Source organism: Cloeon dipterum, chromosome 3 (assembly GCF_949628265.1).
Source record: "Cloeon dipterum chromosome 3, ieCloDipt1.1, whole genome shotgun sequence".
NCBI lineage: Eukaryota > Metazoa > Arthropoda > Insecta > Ephemeroptera > Baetidae > Cloeon > Cloeon dipterum.
This window is the reverse complement of record NC_088788.1, coordinates 11,031,176-11,053,050: the sequence shown is the minus strand read 5'-3', so window position 1 is coordinate 11,053,050 and position 21,875 is coordinate 11,031,176. Positions and strand designations below refer to the sequence as shown.

The window sequence follows — 21,875 nt, the reverse complement described above, 5'->3', positions numbered from 1 at the left end:
TACCTTGAAAGGAATTATTTCTCGATTTTTTTCCTGCCGTGAAGAGTAATTTGAGCTCAACCATTGAATGATGCACAAGGTTCCACTCAATGAAAATCACGCATGCCTGCTCATGCTTAAAGACCCCCAACTCTCAGTGTCATCTGGGTGCCATCTGCAACGATGCCTGCAAATCTCACACCCAGCTTATTTTGTCCGCGTCAATTTAGCGTACATACATGTGCGTGTGAGTTTTTCTGCGGCTTCAGCAATAAAAAGAGTTCGTTGGCCGTCGCGACCGTAATCGGATTTAGCTTCATCCCTAACCTCAAGCTTGAGGGGTCGTTATATAAAACTCAAATGGAAATGTCAGCACTATAGCATTAGGAAGAGCCGCATCACTTTTTTTAAGAACGTGGTCGCATGTGATATCCAGTCACTGTTTGAAAAGCATGACATTTATTCTATTTTAGTTAGCTGTAAAAAGTTTTTTCTTTTATCTTGTAAGACCCTCTTCAAATATTGCTACGCACTTCTGTATGATATTTGGATTTAAAATCTGTGACATTCACAAGAAAAATAATCTGAGCCATGTAATAGTGCCACGAAATTTGAAATAAGATAGACCTACAGAATGTTTCCATCACTCCCACGCAAATATTTGGAAGTTTTCACATCGTGCCGCCGAGTTGCGCTTCAATGTTTCCATGTCAAGTCAGTCTTGACTCTGGCCACGGAACAACATATCCGCAAACTTGAAAGCCTCGACATGCTCTCAGCATCTTTAACTTGTCGGAGCAATGACAGAGGAATGCCACCCCGCAGCAGCCGGCGCGGTGGGTGACTTTCCCTCTCGCTCGCAGCATCTGCGGCCGCACAACACGCTCCTCAGTGTGTCGCGCCTCAGTTCGACTAAAGTGAATGCAGCCTGGCTACCTACGCGTGCAGTCTGCTCCTCTCACGCGGTACCATTTCCGGCCTGGGGGTGAATGTAACTTTATCTGCCGCAATGAGATACCCGCATTCACCAAACCAGGTCACGTGGCCCATGCGGCATTTCAACCCTTTCTTCTCCCGACTGCTCTCTCGTCTCGCTTGGCTGCGCCTGCGGGAAAATCAGATTAATTCGTCTAGTGCTGGATTATTCATTAGAATCTGGCCCGCCTGTGACTAAGGACGGTGGTGTTGTATAGAATCGCAGTGCAATGAAATAGGGACACAAAACCCTTCAGGAAACACCTAAATATGTAATTTTGATTCATAGTACACCGAAGATCTATTAAATGTTATCTCTAGTGCTCTATTTTCAAGAAGTATTTACAAACGAACTTTTTTATTGAACTTGAACCATTAAAAACCCAATCTTGAAGGTTTAATCGTTTTATGGGATTTATTACCTAGTGGCGGTTTGACTGTAGACAAAGTTAATAAAATTAAAGTAACCCAATTTTTGTACTGTTTTCATTCCTAAATATTCTACTGGCAAATGCATTCACAGTACTGAAAATACAACTAAATACAATTTTTGTATGACTAGTTGAATGGTTCCTTCTTAGCCAATAATAACCGCCAACTGAAACCAAAACTTTTGGGTATGAATCGTATGATAATTGTAACGACTACCAATTCACTTGCTCAACGTACGAAAGGTTCTTTCTCACTTGCCGCTTTTGCCGCCGTTCCCATCGAGTGCGATGAATGACAGGGAAAGGGTTTGCGGTGTCGTTTCACCACGCCGAGTGCACGGCAAGTGGTGCGCTCGCAGGTTCGCCGGCTCTTGCTCTCCTATCGATTAGGGTTCGTGCGTGACCAAGAGGCAGAAACGATCCTTTTCTCGCGTCGTCTGCCGAGTGAGCTTTTCGCTGTAATTCAGAAAATTTATCCGCCCATATAGACGCGTCGACGAAGTTATTTTTAGCTCTCTCGTAGAATAAAAGTTTGTATGGCAAACGGTGAAACGGCACAATTTATTTTTCTGTGCAACGTGATTCACTCGAGCAGTTCGAAAAATAGTCTCGTGCAATTTGCGTCGCTATGGAAAGGAAAAAGTGTCTAGTTACAGTTATCTCTTGTCAGTCTAATCTACTAAAAAGGGGAAGTGAAAATTTAATGTGTTTTAGCTAATTGTAGTTTTTTTTGGCTGATAACGTGGGAAGGTAAAAAATCTTTTGAAGCATTTTTTGATTGGGTTTCCATCTGTGAAATATTATAATATTTATGAAAAGTGAATGCAAAAATGGGAAGCTATGCTTTTAAAATAATTTCGATTTCGTTAAAATTTTTACTACAAATAAATTTGTTATCTAAATTTTTGTCTCTATGCATGGCACATTTCTTGTTTCCGAACTGAAACCACACTTTACCTCCAAAAATGGGGAAACACTCTCAAACCGCAGTGGGCTGCCGTTCCTCTAAACTTAAACCACATCTTGTGTTCGTATTCATTACTCGCTGCTCCTTCCTGCTGCGGTGTCTGCATTTGTCAGGTGTCACAAACACAAGTAATGCCTCAGCTGGCGTGCCATCTCTTCTGCCGATTTTACAACTTGGCTCCCTCACGCTTTGAAACACTCTTCTGCCTCGGTCCATAGTAACTGAGATGATGCTCTCTTTTTTTCTAACAACGTACGTGATAAACCAAGCGTTAAATTTGCCCTTCGTTTAATAAGCTTTGCTGATGAGCCGACGTCTTTCACGATTTTCTTACGTTCTGTCAGAAAATGTGTGTCCAATTAGGCTTTCCTTTTCTCGCATCCGTCAGTCCCGCCGTGCTGATATAACAGTTAGATTTTCAGAACCGCTACGGCGAGCGAGCGAGTGAGTCACACTCGACAGTGGTCATTTTTGTGCGCGTCAAATGCACACGGAACGCTAACAGGAAAAATAAAATGCTTTTAACGAACAATATTTTCCAGATTCCATCATCACCAATTTATTTTATGTATTTGATTTAAATAATTTACTCCTTTATTATGAATTTCTAGAAATGATTTAAAAAATATGCTTTTTCATTACTTGCGCAAATTTAGTTCTTGTTTTGTTCTAGAATTTAGGAAAATTTGCCACGGTTTCAAGCTAACTTTTAAATTGCATTCTTAACTTGACAACAACGAGTGTCTTTGTAAGACGGTATTGGCCTACTTTCCTTATGGCACTGCATGGAAGGGAAGAGATCAGATTTTTTTTCTATCGCTCAGCAATGTACAAGATTCTGAAAAATAGAGATGCATTTTTGAAGTTGCTTACTAGCCAAATTAATTACGTAGTATCTGCACTCCGCATCATGTATTGTTAGTTGCACTTCTGGGAATTACCCATTGGCGTCAATGCAAACAGGATGCAAACAAGCAGATCGGGTTTTGTGGTTTATATTAAACCAAAGTGGTTCAAAGTAGCACTACAGAAAACCCCCGCACGCAGAAACTAAAAATTGATTTTCCGGTGTAAAAAACGCACTGATAAGGACGCAGCGTAGCGGCTCGCAAATTGCCAGTTTCCGGCCATATGACCGACGAGCACGCAACAATTAATCGCTGCCTCAAATTTCGTCCAGCTTATCGATCTGTTCGAACAATACTCCAGCGATGAAACTAAAACCAATTAAAAAGAGACAAGAAATTGCCTCGATGTCGCTCAGTATTTTATTTCTAGTAAATTTGTCTCCCAAATTTTAACAAATTTAAATCCGGAATTTGTCTGTTGCAGGTTTCTTAACCGTGAAGCAGGGCCGCTTGGACGTGGACGAAATCCAGTCCAAACTTGTGACTGACTGGCACAAGGTGGTGCTCCACTACGCCGGTCCGTTGATGCTGGCGATGGGCACCCTGCTTTTCGGCGTGGTGATGCCCTGCGCCGGCTTCCTCTTCTGTTGCTGTCGCTGCTCGGGCAAGTGCGGAGCCAGGTCGCACGCCTATGATAAGAAACACGATCCCTGCAAGCGAGCCTTCCTGGGCATCATCCTCGCCACGTTCGCTACTATCATTCTGTGAGTCTTCCGCTTGTTGCCACCTGTCCGTTCTGATGTCGATCTTTTGCAGGTTCGGCGTGGTGTGCGCGTTTGTCACCAATCAGTACATGGACGACGGCGTGCATGAGTTGCCCGACAATGCTCGGACGGGGCTCGGCGATGTGGAGCTCTACATGTCAAACACCAAAGAGGTAAAATTATGCTTTTTTTATTTGACATGAATTTTAATTTTTGAAATACATATTAGGTTGTAACACTTAACACTTAATTTATTTCTTAAAGATATATATTAATGATTTTTGTAAATTTTAGGAAGTAAACACATTACTTGTCACAAACTACAGAGAGTTGCAGACTGTCTTAAATGAAATTCTTGAAGGTATGTTTGCTGCCTTAAAACACCTCAAGCTTGTTTTGTAAAACAAAATTTTCTATTCACAGCTAGTGGCCAAATTGTCAAGGATAAATTAGCAGAAGTCTCAAAAGCGGTCGCACTCAATAATCTGACCGCAATCGCTACAGGTCTGACTAAAATCAAGGGTGATCTCTCAGACATTAGCAAAATATCTCAAGAACTTCAGCGCTTTGGTCTGCAGCTCAATGCTGGTGAGTCTTTCGTTTTGATATCTGTAAGTCCTGTTCCTTAAACCTCTTTTTGTGCAGGTATGACGGAAATCAAAGAGAAGCTGAAGAGCAGGATTGAAAAGTGCCAACAACCTTGCCGAGATGCCCTAACTCAGTTCAAAATCTATGGAGTCTCCGCAAAATCTGATTTTAGCAAAGTAAGTAAACCTTAAAATGATGCGATTTTAAATTTTTAACCACGCTTTGGTAATGGGATTTAATCTACTGTCACCTGGTGAGATTTCTAAGCTGGTTTTGGTCAATTAATACCTTTTTAGGTTAAAAATACATTTGTTTTGCCCATTTCCCCTGATCCCATAATACTCCTGAATATTAATCTGTTGTTGGGAGGGTTTAAACCCTAGTATCCACAGTAAAAAATTGTTGACTCCCAAAATTCAAGAATAACTCATAGGTTCTGCTCAGTCCGTGCATCGTTTACTAATCTAATAATACTTTTTTCCATGCCTATAGTTGTTGGACAAATATGTGCCAAAGGTACTTACTTATCTCTCAAGTTGTTACACAGGAATCAATTCTTGCATGTTTTGCATGGAGTGGGATGCGCTGTATTTTTTTCGCGTTGCATGCCTTTTCAACTAGCAATCATTCATTTCTAGGATAGGACAGATTTTTGCTTGAAAATTCATTCTTGTCAATGTCATATCTCTAATTGAATCGTTGCCGCAGCTTTCCAATCTCTCTGCCAACTACCAAAAACTTGCATTTGAGATCGACTCCAACATTGGCAATGAGGTCATGAAGGGCAAGAGAGCCTTTGATGACATTCAGTTCAGAATCCAGCACGAAGTAAACACCACCATCCCTCGCATCAAGCAGTCCATTCAAAAAGCTGGTAACTTATTTCCCGATTCTTGTTTTTCTTGCTGAATTCACAACGTTTTCGTCCCTCCCAGGAAAAGCATGCGAAGACACGGCTCTCAAGATCAATAGAGCTATTGAAAACAGCCAGCAGATCCCTCAAAATGCCATCGGCAAGATCGACCGGGGCGAGGACTACATCAAGGAGTATGCTATCTACAGGTACTACGTGGACACGACGGTCAGCAGTCTCCTGCTGCTCATCCTCATCTGCCTCACTTTTGGCCTCTTCTATGGCTTCTGCGGCAAGAAGGTGGATCTGATGTATGGAACCGATGACTACTGCTGCAACAAGGGCACTGGAGGCAGATACCTGATGGCGTAAGTTTTTTTTGCTGAAGTTTCAGGCTGAGGTTAATTTAAACATTTTCAGAGCGGTTTATCTGATGTTCCTGTTCACGATCGGCCTGGCTGCGGTTGCGGTCATCCACCTTCTGCTCGGTGTTGTCGCTGAAAAGACTGTCTGTGAATCTCTGAAGGACCCTACTCCCAACAACCAGGTCATGTCCTTGGTTAACGACCTTGTGAAAAACATGGACCGGGACCCAAAGAGCACCACTGCAGGAATCAACGTTACCCACATGATCAGGTACTTAAAAATTATTTGATTTATTTATGCTACATTTTGCGCGAGTTCTAGTTAAGAAGATAAAATCATTCTGCCACGACAAAGCAATTAAATTTGCCTCAAATTAAACGCTATTTATGGACATTTTCGCTCTCTATTCCAGCTCGTGCCACCGAAATGAAAGCATTTATAAAGTTCTGAGTCTTGAAGCCATGATGAACGTCTCCCAAGTATCACAGTTCAAGTTCGGAATCGCAGATGAAATGGCTGAAATGCAGAAGCAAATCAAGATCAGCAATGACGTTACCATTCTGACTGATGAAGCTAAAACTCGCCTGCTTGAATTAGCGTCTTCCTCACTCTCCGATCTCAACTTCACGTCCTACATTGATCTAGTAGAAAATCAAATCGCATCAATCGACTTGAACAAACTCATCCTTGTAATAAACGAGACCACCAAGAAACTGAGGCCAGAAGACACTGTTTACTACGAACTCAGGAATGATGTCATGTACATCGAAGGCTTCCAGGTCAACGTGCTAGATAAGATGATTGACCTGTCCAAACGCTTGAGGGAGAGCACAAACAACCTTCAGGAAGATCTGAAGTTCAACTACACCAGCTTGCGACAGGCCATCGACCAGCTGCTCAGGGAAGTTGACGACGCGCAGGAATACCTACAGCAACATGGACCTGATGAAGTTGTCAAGGTAAGCTACACTTTCTTGATCAGTATTAACAATAATGAACAAAAACCAGATAGTATGTGAATTTTTTGCTTAAGAATTAGCCGCTAAAAACAAAATAACCACCCACAATTGTCTCCTGTTTCAGCTTGCTCAAATATTCGTGGACGAGTTCATGAAGCACATCGAAAACTACTACTTGAGGGTAGTGTCGATGACCAAGAACTCCATTGGAAAGTGCTGGCCAATTAGTCAAGCGTACAATGCTACTGTGATATCAATGTGCAGCAAAATAGTGAATCCTTTCGTAAGGATGCTTCAAATTGTGCTCGCGCAGTTAACTCATTTGATCGTTTCTTTTGTTTTGCAGAATGGTTACTGGGTGAGCATTGGCTGGTGTCTGGCTCTCTTTTTGCCATGCATTGTCGTGTGCGTGATTCTGGCCAGCTTGTACAGCAAGAGCAACACATACTTGGGCCCGCTGGACACGTAAGTTGCAAATCTGCTGCTGAAATTTTAGAATGCTTCTCACCTGTTCCATGTTACACTAATAATGAATGTTGTTATCTATCACAATAACTTGAGCGTCCAAACTACTTGATCATAGCTTTAATATCATTGTTTTGTACAATTTGTCATGCTTAATATGATTCAGGAGCAGGGTTTCGTTATTTTTCACATTCTTTGAATTTTAAAAAAGACGAGGCAATGTACTTCAGAAGAATTATAAATTTGTATTTAGTTGCATCCTTAAACTTAAAATAATGTTCACAAACACACAACACAGTACAAGGTAGGTTGTTGCCTGCAGTAACACAAGTACCGTCTGTTTGCAGTGACATGTATGATGCATACGGTGATCGAGATAACATTCCACTGAAGTAAGTTTTTGTTCAGCCTGTTTCTAAGTGCATCCATTTTTTTCTTTTCTCAAACCGCTGAGTCCCTTGATTTCTGTTATGCCTCCGCATGCACATTAATTTTGTGTTTGATTCACCACACGGTTTTGTTTGTGCCCTAAAAAATCCGTATTGAAAAAAAACAGTCGATGAGAATCCCTCCTTTGAAAAGAAAAAATGTGGGTGCTGCATTAAAACCTTAGTCGGTAAAATAGACGCTGGTGCTGAGTAAATTAAAATCAGCCGCTTCAATACAGTCATTTCTCAATTGGCATAAAAACAACAAAAAAACTAAATTTAGAAATTAAACCTTATTTATTGGTCTCATTGGTCACAGCTGTGCAAATTCTCTATATTTTCGCTCTCCTAAATTAAACTTTTCTGGTAAAAAAAATCTTCCTCCAAAGTATCCTTCTCGCTATCTCATACATTAGCCTTCTTTTTCTCTTTATTTTCCCCTGTACTCATTGCCAATTCTGAGCGAAAACATGGACCTGAATGACACAGCATGTTAAAATTATGGAATGGCTTGTGCAGCGTTCATGACAAGAAATACGGAGGAGGGGGTCACCATCGCAGCATGGGGGGCCAGCAGGCCCTCCAAGAGTCATATGACAACCAGAATGGATACGATGGGGATTACAGTGGCGGCGGCGTTGGCAGCTCTGGAGCTGGCCATGGACCCAGTGGACGAGGGCGCAGGCCGATGACCGGAGAGGGATCCAGATACAGAGACACTGCTGCCACTCCAAAGTATGTGCGATACAATAGATTATTATAAGTAAAAACGCATCTCAAAAAATTAATGAAACGTGATTTTGTCGTTTTAAACCATAATTTGGATTTAGTTTAACGCAATGAGTGCTAGAGCTAAAATCTTAACAAATTCTGAATGCTGATGAAAATTTCGATTTTTTTATCCTATTCTAAAAAAATATCCCCCTAATTTACTGGGATAATTATTGACTTGTATTAAATAGGAAGTTTTTCCACCCGCAAAATTATTAGTAAAAATAAAGAATGGTTTTAAGAAATATTAAAACTCTACTGCAAGACTACAAGCGATTTTAACAGATCAATTTTTTGTCGGAAAATTTTATAAAAATCTCTATCTTTTCCATCAGTCAATTTGTCTCGCTGAGCAGATTCCAAAAATGTAGTTAAATGAAATCCAACCACTTTTCAAGAAGTTATTGCTGTTTGAAATTTCTTAAAGCGATCCTTAAGTAACGGGAACTATATCCTTTTTGGCATGTTGTTATCTTTTACGAAATTAATACTATTGACACAACATATAATTTTCGGTTAAGATGCACTTTCCTTGTAAGGGAACAATGTGCTGCAGTAATTATTTTTTGCAGGCTATAATGTAGGCCCAAGGGGCTGCAACAGCCGCTGTCCAGTTCGTGAAATTTTCCTTTCATATTATTCACTCTTGTCGTCCATAGAGAATTTTTAATTAATGACTTTATAGTTGTATGTATTTTTTATATTTAGATCAGAATCAATTATAATATTTTCTTGTTCTAATAAAGCATTATTTGCTTAGTACTAGTTCATCAAAAAGTTTGAAATAACAATCTCATCCTTATTTAGGAAAGGCGTTTAATAAATCAGTTTGACATTAATGGTAGCTGCCAGTCTATCCAGTGTGTGGGAATGAAAATAACACAAACGTATATTTTTCAGGCATTGGGACTTCCCAGCTGGAGGCCCTCCCCACTACCGCAGCCCACCGCCTGGTGCTGAGTACGAGCGCCCACCGCCATACTACTATCCTGGTCCAGGGTAAGAATTGTATCCATTTCAGTCTCTTCTATAAAAATTTCCGTGCAAATGTTTGTATGGCAGTTGTGGAGCATAAGTCCTGAAATTTAGATCGAGATCAAACTAAACTTGGGCCAGTGACTTTTGCTCGACAAACTACGCCATTGATGGTGCTTGGATTATTAGCAGTGGTGCAATCGGTCCCCAGTTTCTTATTATTTCTGTATGGATTCGTTGTGACGATGTTCACAGTCTGTTTTAGTCCCCTCCTTGATTTCTGTACAAACTGATTGATTTTTATACATATAAATAGAGCTCGCTTTCCACTAGAGGGCTCCCAACTTTAGAAACGCCTGCCAGTTTTGAGATCATTGTCATATTACTGGACAGTCACTATATTAGCCACTCGACTATAAACAGTTGTTTGTGACTTGCTGTGTGGCTCGCTGCTGCTATAATTGCTGTGATGTGTGCCCTGTAAATGAGATATACAAACACAAATGTTTCCCAAAATCTTCTGGTTTGAACATAAAAAAACATTATTTATGACTGACTTGCGTGTGTATGCCCAGTGTTGCGGTGGCGAGCGCCCGACTGCCCCCTGACGGGCATCAGCCTCCCATCCCACACACCAGAGTAAGATTTCTTGTCAATCTTGTTGTCCGTTTTGGAGATGGTTGAGAGATGAGAAGAGCAGTGTCCCTGTTTAATTAGCTTCTTCAGCCCCTCCTCATACATCATACACAGAACCACCCATTCATTCTGGACTGGATTACATTTTGATCATGAGTTGCAAGCATGCTTCATCCCTTTCTCAGCGCTAGTTGCAAATATATATATATATTTTCAGTGTTGCAATCCATCATATTATGCAAAGCAAAAACAGCTTGTAAGTGTTTTTCTCTCATGGATCCTACTCGCTTTTTTCCAATTTATCATTGGCAATAAGTAAGTCGCTTTGTTCTGAAACCGTAGCCGAGCCAGAGTGCTGCCAATTAGTTTCAAATCAGTTTAGTTTTGAATTATGATGATTTTCGCCTAAAGTAACTTAGCAAAATTGATCAGTGTACAATTGTATAAAACGGGGTTTCATGCCAAACTCTCTTGTTTTTCAGTTCGCCAAGTTTTCTCGGTCTTTATAAATATGTAAGAAACTATAATCTGAATAATATCCTAAGTTTAAGCCACACACACACCCAGCTGCCCATATATACATACCGCCCAAAGTCACCAACACGCAACCACTTGTCCCCACATACTCCAGCAGACACTAAACCAGCGTCACACACACTAATTTGCAAGTGGTGTTCCGTTCTGAGGCGTCATTCGTAGCTCAAGCCAGTCTCTCGTTAAAATACAGCACACACACCACAGCTTAGATTGCAGTCGGAATGCAGCCTGGTGTGAACCCCGTGACCAGCCCTTTGAATTCGTCCCTGACAAGGAAACTCTAGGGATTACAAGTTTTGGTTTATGATGAAGTTATTGAATTTGTGTTGATTTTCATGCACACTAGTGAGAATTTTTCAATTTAATGATTTTAGCAACTAATGGGACTTTGGCAAAAATGACAAATTACTTTAGTTTATGCTTTATTTAGCAGAGCAAAAATCTGATCACATCCTTGGTTTTTTTAATGATGAACAGTCTGTTGTGTTTTTATTTAAAAACAAATCAGAAAATAATTAAGTATTGATTATATTTATAACATTTGTTTACTCATACTCAGTGCTTTATGATTCACTAGTAAATTTTGAAAGATTTAATATAATCATTAATGATCTATAATTTTCTGAACCAAAGTTGCAAATTCTTTTCTTTGATTTTTCAATTTGTCTCGCCCCAGCAAATATTTTCATGATTAAACGAAATTTTACTTTTAAGCTCATTTTAGCTCGTAAAATCAGTGGAATTAGAAATCTTCTCGTGGTGATATTTCTCCAATCTTTCAAATAACATGATATCAATGATTTCGCCAAAAACTTGAATGCCGCATCACCATAGGGTTTCCTTATGAGTTTTTTGAGTGTTAATTCATTCCATCCGCATGCGCACGATTTATTTCCTGCCACAATCCGAATCATGCTTCTTGAAAGCTTGACCAAACGACTCGCCGCCTTGCACTCACCGCTCTCGTTTGCTGCCTTTCAGGGACCAGAAATGACAGGCTCCTCCTGCCGAAGCAGTACAAGCAGCAGCGACGGAAGCTCCGGGGGCACCGGCACTACCACCACTGCTGGAACACCAGCCGTGCACACCTACCAGAAACTGGAGGCCCTCGAGAGCCGACTATATCATGGAGGAGCAGCTCTTGTGCCGGCATCCACGTGGCGCCGTCAGCCACGTGTGAACCCCTCTCGTCCCCGGAGCTAGGCGCCCCCCGAAGCTCAATCTCAACAGTCCCTCTTCTTGTCTGTTTCGCACTCATTCCTCTCGTTGAACGCGTCAGTTTTGCCATCGACTTTGGACGATCTTGCTCGTACATCGCGCGTCAAGCGCTGCTGCAGCGACCTGTCCCTTTACCCACCACCACAATACCCTCCTCCTCCCGCCCCCCTGAAAGAAACCTTTCCTCGATGTGCCACAAAATATTTTGAATCCTCAATTCACATGGCCGCGGTCTGTGTAAATATAAGGAAAACATTCATGATAATATTTTATTATTCTGTCTTTCAACGTGGGTTACAAAACATATTAATATTTGAACGATTCACAGCTAGTTTGTAGAATCTCGTCGGTACAATTAAAACATAAAAACATAATAGAAAAATCACCCTGCACTGATTTTTATAAAGATCTGCAGCAAAAAGTGCTGTTTTTTTATTAATTTCAATATAAATTGCAATCTCAACTTGTGGATTGCGCAGGAACGTTGAAATAAAGAGTGAACAAATATGTAAAAGAACACAGGATATGAAACTGTGGTTTCTGTAAGACCATTATAGACTTATAGGCATTAAATAAATTCTCTTTGTGTAGATGATTTTCTTATGACGACTTTATAGAGTAGACACATTGCAGTATAACTCTAACTTACGAAATGAAAGACATTTTGATTGTAACTGCAAGAATGATAGTGAGGGCGAAACTGTGTGTAAATAATTCCAAATATTGGAAAAAATGTTGATTGATTTGTCATACTTCAAAATTCAAGTGGTTACAATCCAAGATTGCAAAAATAACGTAGATTCAAGACAATGAAAACCGCTTATTTCTGTTTGTCAGTTTTTAAATTTCCTTGCAAATTGTATAAAACTTGTAATAACGTTTCAAATAAAATTTGAAGCTTAGAAATTGTGCAATTCCTAGAACACCTGTTTGACTAATGCATGTCCAAGTTGAAAGTTGGAGTGATTTGCGTTTGATGGCAAATATTATTTGAGAGTAAGTGCGAGTAAATTTTTGTATCATTTTGTCAAAAAAGAATGAAATCTCGTTATGTTAAAATGATGTTTTTATGTGTATGAATACAAATAAATGTATCTATGTGGAAGAGCCGTATATGTTCACAATTTTTAATTAAGCTTAATCCCGTAGTAAACTTGCTAGTTGATTTTGCATTAATTATTCAACAGAATAGTACTAAAAATTGACTACTTATATCATTTACCAGACATTTTGATTCCTAATTTTTACTTCGTGCGAACCAAATGGCTTTGTTCTCAAAATGATTGTTAAAAGGCTTGATGAGTGATTACAATTACTCGTTACCAGGTTAACTATTAAATATCCGGATTCCGGAGAACATTTTATATAATGGAAGAACTCCGAATTGTTCAACCGAGAGAACCACTCGGAAAATTAAAAATACTGACACTTATTTTGCGCAGGCTATTTAAATAGCAAGGTCAAGGAAATTAAACTGCTTTACATGTTTTGCGTTGCGTGAGGATCATTTATTTATTTTTTATAATTTTTTTTTTTTAAATTTGGAATGCAAATTGTGTCATGGCTATGGGATATGGGATGGCTAAGGAATAAAGGCTTAAAGTCGATTCGTCTATACTGACATCGTTATGTTTTAAACTTCTCTTCAGGCATTATTAAATGTGCGCCAGGGAAAACACTAAACTTGCTGAAGATCATCCTGAGCGTCAGTTTGGCCTACAGGATTGTCTTTGGTTTCAACTTGGCCAACGAGTTGTTGTGGTGGTGGTGCTGAGGGGGCTTTTGCTGGGCTTTGCCTCTCGGCTCTCCGAGCCCTACGCTCTTCCATCTGGGCCCTCTCAGACTCTCTTTTGATGTCTTCCTTAGAAGGGGTCTCCCCTTTCTTGAGAAGATTATGAAGCGACTCTGCTCTTCTTCTATTTAAGAATTCGGCATTGGACTTGCTCTTCTTTTCCTTTTTGACGTCCGGCATGTTTGAGTATCTATGTACAATTATATGGAGTCATTTTTAAAAAGTAATTTCAACTAAGAAAATTTAATTAATCAAATTTTAAAAAAACATGCGCTCCCTGTTTTATAGAGGATGATAATCATAAGCGACAATAACTGCGGCAAATATATTTTCCATGATCTAAACATTATGGGGGCCCCACACAATTAAATATGAGATATTTCTTACCTTTTAAGAATATAAATTGTATATGTGCGTGCTCAGCGTTTCTCTTCAGAGAGGCAGAGGCTAAATGAACCAGAGCAGACAGTACATGCGGCGCAAAATATTATAGGCTCTCACCGAAATTCTAGAATTACTAGCATTCCAAAACTACTTCTCATGGCTACATATTTCAAACATCATTTAACAGGGCCAGCAGTTACAATTTTCGGATTACTCACATGCAAAAATACCAATCAAATGCTTGCGCTTAATTCTTCTATATTGATAAATAATATTATAAATTTTAATATGAAAATTGGGGAAAACTTACAATTTCTTGCTTTAAAAAAATGGTTCGAATCTCATGTGATAGTTATTTAATTTTAATAAAATTTACACTATTCCTTTGGTGTTCTTTAAATGCTTGTGTTATAAGAATCTCTATCTCTAAAGTGCGTGCTTGGAAAAAACGGACCAAAAAGAAACATTGTTTAAACTGAAACCGAACCAGATCCTATAAAGATCGAAATATATTTTAAGAATAAAATATCGGCGCGCAGCAGCACTGCAGGTGTGTTGATATGTTATTCTGCCTCATCTGCAGCGCAGAAATGCAGTACCATGAAATATAATAAAGTATAATACAATTACAAAATATTGATGAAGTCCTTCAAATCTGCAATTCAAAGAAGAAAATTCGATCTAGTATCAAACTAAAGAAAAATAAATTTGCTTAGAGTCTGGAAAAATCTCTTCCAATGTGCGGAGATATAGCTCTATATAGTAGCATTTTACAGGTTTCGTGAATAATCTCTAACTCCAGTTATGGTTATAATGGAAAGGTTAACATGTGTTTACCAAAATTGAAAATATCAGTATAAAATTTATTCTAAATCAAATATTACAATATTAATATAATTGATTTATTGTCCCGTTTTGTTTTAATTTGATAAAACCTGATAAATCGTTAAGTTCATTATAACAAAAGAAAACTTAATGTTTTTGAAAAAAAAAATATAAAGTGAAATTGATTACAGCCTGTGAGATTTTGTTTCTTTGGTGCCTTTTTCATTGCTACCCCGTTTGATTAGGCCACCTCTTTGCAGATTTATAAACCATCCTTCTACTTAGCCTTTTATTAATCCTGTTAGGTCTCATCATATGTATGATGAGACCTCCCTCTATATATAAAAATAAAATTAATTATTTTCAGTTATAAAGACAAAAAAGCATCAATTTTACAAAAACTTACGAAGTTATTATTCAAAAACAATTTTAATGGAAATATGAACTAAATATTTTTACAATTAATACAATTGAGATGGCCCTACTTTGATAGCCCAACTTTGAAAACATACAGATATGCCGAGCAAGATAATATGTATTTTACATATTATAAAAAGGGAATGGCCGTTGAAATCGTTATTGAGATTTTCATAAGTTGTATAACAGCTTAATTTTTCCTCCAAAAATCTCATTAGTTTTGAAACTGTCAAGGATTAGAATGAGTTCTTCGTCAACAAACCAACTGGCTGGGTTCGAGTTACTGTCCAAGATGTGAATGTCTTGAAAAAAGGCTGCCACGTCTGGAATTTCTTCATTGGTTATTTTGTTTTCTCTGAGACTCCTGGCCATCGTCGAATATTCGCTGCGTCGAACATTTAAATAAAACTTGACACATGTCAATGTTGTGAGGGAAGAGACCGCGCACTTAAGAAACTCGACATTTTTTCTGAAATGGTCAATGTCGTTGAGCAGACCAAAAGTGTTGTATTCAAGCTGAACAACAAGTGTGTGAATCTTCTGAAGGATTTGTTTCTCAGCAACGAGGGAGGTTAACCTTTCCAGGTCTCTAACACTCGCTCCATTACAGCTCAATGTGACCTTTTCCAAATTGGGCACTCGCAGGATATTCAGCATTTCGTTCCGTTCTTCACAGTACCTGTTGAAGGGGGTGGGGGGTAAATTGATATTACATATATCTGAAAATTTGTATTAGTACTCACGGCGTTAACTGCAGCTCAAGTTCGGTAAGATTAGCGTAAAAGCTAATGAGCTTTGGGTCTTTGATATCCCTGCCAAATGTAAGCTTTTCTAATTTGGGGCATGCGGTGAAAATTTCGTCAAACGATAAAAAAGCGTCGCTAGTGTTATCAAAATCTTTCGTGATGCTCAATGCACGCAGATTCAGTCCATACGATTCCAGGAAGCAGCGCGCAATATGAACTGGGAAATCGGCCAAATTGAGGCTCTCAAGTTGGGGGAAATGCAGCAGATAGGGCCAAACTTGTTCTTCCAGTCGAGAAGCGTAGTTCTCCCATTCATCATCTGTGTACCAAAATAACTGTAAAAAAACGAATAAATGATATAAAACATTAGTTATAAAACTTTTGGTTTTAGCTCTTGAAGTAGGATGCAAAATATAAAATAAATCGTATATATACCTCGAGGTGATTGATATTAGGATAAATCAAATGCATATCCTTGACCAGAGATATTTCATAATTTAAATTTTCAAATAAATGTCGCAGATCAGAAGTTCCTGGACGGATGGAATTTGGCTCTGTAGACTCGTCGTCATCAGAAAAACAGAAGAGTTCCGCGAATTCTTCAATAACTCTCAAATTAGGCAGATGCTTCATGCACGCGTATCTTAAAGAACCGTTGTATTTAGCGAAAAAAACAAACTCTCTCAGTTTCGACAGGCTCCTCTTCAGATCGTCAAGAATTTCATATTCATCATAAACGAAATCATCGTAACTGTCAGGTAAAGTGATTCTTAGATATTGCAGATTGGGAAGTTTGTCGCAGAGTTTAAACAAGTCTTTGATTTCGAAGCAGCACCATTCGTCTATTTGGAGCACTCTCAGTTTAGTCAATTTGCCAAGCGCCTCCAACAACTCCTCATCAACGACGGTATCGTAAATTCTGTTATAATTTGGAATTTTGCTTAGCGACAATAGCTCTTCAATGTTGGGAGAAATTTTCACAATCCGAAGAACGGCCTAAATCAAAATAATAATAATCAAAATTTTACAGATAATGATTAAAAATTATTATTGCGCACCTGTTTTAAGTATTGATACTTCAATCTGATGGGACAAAAGGACAAGTACGCAGTTAGATCTACGACCTTTATTCCAAGCGAAAGATAAAGGCGCAATGCTGGGTCCATCAGCACATTCATTTCTGCTTCCTCCCTGGTCAACTTGATGCACTCGGTCGTCATCAGATCTTTCAAAACTTTAAGTAAGATGTCGTCAGCTGGAAAATTAAAATTAAATTTGCAAATGCGATTTATGATAATGACGCGCCATGGTTTAATTTGTGCGATTTATCGAAGAGCCGCATTTTGGTCATTATTTGTGTTTGAACTTGAATTTTTCATCTTTGAATTGCATAGGCAAAATATGGGATGGATCCAACAAAATACTAAATAAATCGATCAAATAGTAGGCCCATTAAAAATAACTTGTAATTGGGAAAATTTAAAATGTTTGTCACCAGTAAAGTTAAACCGCAAAAATGTCTGGAGGAGCTTAATTAAGTGTCAAGGCTTGAAGTATATGAAATTTAACGGCAAAAAAGATGATATGATAAGGTAATTTTCCCTCCACTCCACGCCTTATTTAAAATTGCCTATGCTTTATAATACTTTCATTTTCATGTAATTAAATCAGTGAACATTAAGTTTAATTGAAGCTGACCTGAGAAAAAATATAGTAAAAATGTTAAAAATGTTGCCCGCTAAAAAGTTTGTTTTATTAAAAACCACATCCATATTATATTTCTGGTTTTAATCACAAAAACGCTCACAAGAACGTCACAACACGATTCACAGAACAAGCTAGTTATAAACAGAAGCGCTTTAAAATGTTTGATACTCACGCAGATCCAACAGGGTATGAATTTCGGAAGCGGCACTTTTTGGCAAACCAAATTTGAGGGCAATTTGTCTTATTCGCTCAGCGCTTTTTACGAACTGGTGCATCCTGCTTACGGCTAGGGCGTGTTGTGCCTCCTGCTCTGCCATTGCGCTGCTTATTAATATGCCGCTTGCTTGTGCTTCTAATAGAGAGCTATTATTCTTGACAATCCGATTTAAATGTGTGCGAGCGCTCGGCACACGTGGCTTTATTTTGTTGTTGTTGATAGAGGTTGGGAGAGAAAGCGCTGTAGTCGCACTACCCTGTAAAACCTCAGGAGGGGGAGGGGGATAATTAAGGTTTAAGGGTTGGTGGCGGGAAACGCTACCGATTGTATTAAAACACAAAATCGACAAAGACGTGGGTGGACTGAGTTTTGATGAATTAAAAGTAGATAATGAATATTTTTTTCATTATTTAGTGTTTTGAACAAGAAAGTAAACCAATATAATGTTGAAAACTAACCTCAACAAAAAACGGAAAAATTCAAAATTCAATGTAGCAAAATCTTGGCTCATCCTTTGCTGTACGTTTTAGCTCATCCTAGCTTTTAATCTTCCAAATAAATATTAATATAATTAGACGCAACGTGCGTTGCAGGTGGTAAGCGAGTGCGACGCACATGCTTTACCTGCGCCAGCAGCAACGCGAGCTGTGTGTCATTCGACCTTAACCAATCGAGCGTGCGAGGCGTGTTTGTGAATTAAGGTATTTTTTTTAGTGAATATTGTTTTGGATTGATTGTGATTTGAAGAGAGCAGGCTTGTCGTGTTAACCGTGACTTAATCGGGATGAGAATAGTAGATATTTCTACCAACCTGTGAGTTTTTGTTTCTTTGTTCCCTTGCCCCCTGTGTTAAAATAGGCCACCTCTCAGAATCTATACACCACCCTTCTGCTTAGCCCTCGTTAGGCCTTTAATAATCAAGCTAATAATATTATTTTCTCTTAACTAATATACATAGATTACAGAGCTCCCCATGTATAAAAATTGTATTATATTTTTAATTAAGATTCAAAACTGCACCATGTTTACAACAACAACAAAGAACTTACAAATGGTTAATATTCAAACAAAATTTTTAATGGAAATAAAACGTTAACATTTTGAATAACATTGTATTGACTACAATTAAGAGGGCCCTACCCTGAAAACATCAGATAAGCAGATAAAAACCATATTATACACAAATTTTATAATAAGGGTATAATGGCCGTTGAAATCGTTATTGAGATTTTCATGCGTTGTATAACAGCTTAATTTTTCCTCCAAAAATCTCATTAGTTTTGAAACTGTCAAGAATTAGAATGAGTTCTTCGTCAACAAACCAACTGGCTGGGTTCGAGTTACTGTCCAAGATGTGAATGTCTTGAAAAAAGGCTGCCACGTCTGGAATTTCTTCATTGGTTATTTTGTTTTCTCTAAGGCTCCTGGCCATCGTCGAATATTCGCTACGTCGATAATTTAAATAAAACTTGACACATGTCAATGTTGTGAGGGAAGAGACCGCGCACTTAAGAAACTCGACATTTTTTCTGAAATGGTCAATGTTGTTGCTGAGCAGACCGAAGGTGTTGTAATCGAGCTCAACAGCAAGTGTGTGAATCTTCTGAAGGATTTGTTTCTCAGCAACGAGGGAGGTTAGCCTTTCCAGATCTCTCACACTCACTCCATTACAGCTGAATGTGACCTTTTCCAAATTGGGCACTCGCAGGATATTCAGCATTTCGTTCCGTTCTTCACAGTACCTGTTGAAGGGGGGAGGGGAGTTGAAATTGTAGAAACTTGAAGTTTTATTCAGTTAAATACTCACAGAGATAGCTCCAAATCAAGCACTTTAAGATTAGCGCAAAAGCTGATGGGCTTCGGGTCTTTGATGTCACTGCCAAATGCAAGCTTTTCTAATTTCGGGCATGCGGTGAAAATTTCGTCAAACGTTAAAAAAGCATCGCTTGCATTATCATCATCTTTCGTGATGCTCAATGCACGCAGATTCAGTCCATACGATTCCAGGAAGCTGCGCGTTATATGAACTGGGAAATCGGCCAAATTGAGGCTCTCAAGTTGGGGGAAATGCAGCAGATAGGGCCAAACTTGTTCTTCCAGTCGAGAAGCGTAGTTCTCCCATACAAAATCTGTGTACCAATATAACTGGAAAAAACGAATAAACGAAATATACAAAATCAACTATAAAACTTTTGGTTATAGCTCTTGAAGTAGGATGCAAAATATATAAAATAAATCGTATATACCTCGAGGTGATTGATATTAGGATAAAACAAATGCATATCCTTGAACACAGATATTTCATAATTTAAATTTTCAAATAAATGTCGCAGATCAGAAGTTCCTGGACGGATGGTATTTGGCTCTGTAGACTCGTCGTCATCAGAAAAACAGAAGAGTTCCGCGAATTCTTTAATAACTCTCAAATTAGGCAGATGCTTCATGCACGCGTATCTTAAAGAACCGTTGTATTTAGCGAAAAAAACAAACTCTCTCAGTTTCGATAGGCTCCTCTTCAGATCGTCAAGAATTTCATATTCATCATAAACGAAATCATCGTAACTGTCAGGTAAAGTGATTCTTAGATATTGCAGATTGGGAAGTTTGTCGCAAAGTTTAAACAAGTCTTTGATTTCGAAGCAGCACCATTCGTCTATTTGGAGCACTCTCAGTTTAGTCAATTTGCCAAGCGCCTCCAACAGCTCCTCATCAACGACGGTATCGTAAATTCTGTTACAATTTGGAATTTTGCTTAGCGACAATAGCTCTTCAATGTTGGGAGAAATTTTCACAATCCGAAGAACGGCCTAAATCAAAATAATAATAATCAAAATTTTACAGATAATGATTAAAAATTATTATTGCGCACCTGTTTTAAGTATTGATACTTCAATCTGATGGGACAAAAGGACAAGTACGCAGTTAGATCTACGACCTTTATTCCAAGCGAAAGATAAAGGCGCAATGCTGGGTCCATCAGCACATTCATTTCTGCTTCCTCCCTGGTCAGCTTGATGCACTCGGTCGTCATCAGATCTTTCAAAACTTTAAATAAGATGTCGTCAGCTGAAAAATTAAAATTAAATTTGCAAATGCGATTTATGATAATGACGCGCCATGGTTTAATTTGCGCGATTTATCGAAGAGCCGCATTTTGGTCATTATTTGTGTTTGAACTTGAATTTTTAATCTTTGAATTGCATAGGCAAAATATGGGATGGATCCAACACAATACTAAATAAATCGATCAAATAGTAGGCCCATTAAAAATAACTTGTAATTGGGAAAATTTAAAATGTTTGTCACCAGTAAAGTTAAACCGCAAAAATGTCTGGAGGAGCTTAATTAAGTGTCAAGGCTTGAAGTATATGAAATTTAACGGCAAAAAAGATGATATGATAAGGTAATTTTCCCTCCACTCCACGCCTTATTTAAAATTGCCTATGCTTTATAATACTTTCATTTTTATGTAATTAAATCAGTGAACATTAAGTTTAATTGAAGCTGACCTGAGAAAAAATATAGTAAAAATGTTAAAAATGTTGCCCGCTAAAAAGTTTGTTTTATTAAAAACCACATCCATATTATATTTCTGGTTTTAATCACAAAAACGCTCACAAGAACGTCACAACACGATTCACAGAACAAGCTAGTTATAAACAGAAGCGCTTTAAAATGTTTGATACTCACGCAGATCCAACAGGGTATGAATTTCGGAAGCGGCACTTTTTGGCAAACCAAATTTGAGGGCAATTTGTCTTATTCGCTCAGCGCTTTTTACGAACTGGTGCATCCTGCTTACGGCTAGGGCGTGTTGTGCCTCCTGCTCTGCCATTGCGCTGCTTATTATGCCGCTTGCTTGTGCTTCTAATAGAGAGCTATTATTATTCTTGACAATCCGATTTAAATGTGTGCGAGCGCTCGGCACACGTGGCTTTATTTTGTTGTTGTTGATAGAGGTTGGGAGAGAAAGCGCTGTAGTCGCACTACCCTGTAAAACCTCAGGAGGGGGAGGGGGATAATTAAG

The 21,875-nt window shown here is 38.6% G+C and overlaps 3 protein-coding genes across 10 annotated transcripts in view; 1 reads left to right on the top strand and 2 right to left on the bottom strand.

Moving 5' to 3' along the window:
• promL (prominin-like) overlaps nucleotides 1-12,873 on the top strand; it is a 38,012-nt gene extending 25,139 nt beyond the window's left edge. Inside the window, exons 3-20 of one of the 8 annotated variants that reach the window (XM_065482055.1) lie at nucleotides 3,685-3,964; nucleotides 4,017-4,137; nucleotides 4,259-4,325; nucleotides 4,388-4,552; nucleotides 4,610-4,728; nucleotides 5,045-5,068; nucleotides 5,261-5,426; nucleotides 5,488-5,773; nucleotides 5,826-6,041; nucleotides 6,184-6,730; nucleotides 6,855-7,013; nucleotides 7,077-7,195; nucleotides 7,543-7,587; nucleotides 8,143-8,358; nucleotides 9,295-9,393; nucleotides 9,945-10,008; nucleotides 10,488-10,518; nucleotides 11,524-11,662. In XM_065482055.1, the coding sequence (XP_065338127.1) occupies nucleotides 3,685-3,964; nucleotides 4,017-4,137; nucleotides 4,259-4,325; nucleotides 4,388-4,552; nucleotides 4,610-4,728; nucleotides 5,045-5,068; nucleotides 5,261-5,426; nucleotides 5,488-5,773; nucleotides 5,826-6,041; nucleotides 6,184-6,730; nucleotides 6,855-7,013; nucleotides 7,077-7,195; nucleotides 7,543-7,587; nucleotides 8,143-8,358; nucleotides 9,295-9,393; nucleotides 9,945-10,008; nucleotides 10,488-10,514 (2,720 nt within the window). In that variant the 3' untranslated portion in view covers nucleotides 10,515-10,518; nucleotides 11,524-11,662. Of the gene's footprint in view, nucleotides 1-3,684; nucleotides 3,965-4,016; nucleotides 4,138-4,258; nucleotides 4,326-4,387; nucleotides 4,553-4,609; nucleotides 4,729-5,044; nucleotides 5,069-5,260; nucleotides 5,427-5,487; nucleotides 5,774-5,825; nucleotides 6,042-6,183; nucleotides 6,731-6,854; nucleotides 7,014-7,076; nucleotides 7,196-7,542; nucleotides 7,588-8,142; nucleotides 8,359-9,294; nucleotides 9,394-9,944; nucleotides 10,009-10,487; nucleotides 10,519-11,523 lie in introns of all 8 variants that reach the window. The other 7 variants (XM_065482053.1, XM_065482051.1, XM_065482049.1 and 4 more) reach the window with 7 other exon arrangements.
• A 2,419-nt stretch (nucleotides 12,874-15,292) lies between these two features.
• LOC135939523 (uncharacterized) lies at nucleotides 15,293-18,057 on the bottom strand. Its single transcript, XM_065483980.1, has 5 exons — nucleotides 17,804-18,057; nucleotides 16,983-17,179; nucleotides 16,360-16,920; nucleotides 15,922-16,259; nucleotides 15,293-15,857 (listed from the first exon to the last, which is right to left on the bottom strand). The coding sequence occupies exons 1-5, from the start codon at nucleotides 17,946-17,948 to the stop codon at nucleotides 15,350-15,352; spliced, it is 1,749 nt and encodes a 582-aa protein (XP_065340052.1). The 5' UTR covers nucleotides 17,949-18,057; the 3' UTR covers nucleotides 15,293-15,349.
• A 1,612-nt stretch (nucleotides 18,058-19,669) lies between these two features.
• On the bottom strand, nucleotides 19,670-21,788 carry LOC135940128 (uncharacterized). The gene is made up of 3 exons (XM_065484897.1): nucleotides 21,539-21,788; nucleotides 20,718-20,914; nucleotides 19,670-20,655 (listed from the first exon to the last, which is right to left on the bottom strand). The coding sequence occupies exons 1-3, from the start codon at nucleotides 21,681-21,683 to the stop codon at nucleotides 20,026-20,028; spliced, it is 972 nt and encodes a 323-aa protein (XP_065340969.1). The 5' UTR covers nucleotides 21,684-21,788; the 3' UTR covers nucleotides 19,670-20,025.
• Nucleotides 21,789-21,875: the final 87 nt, after the last annotated feature.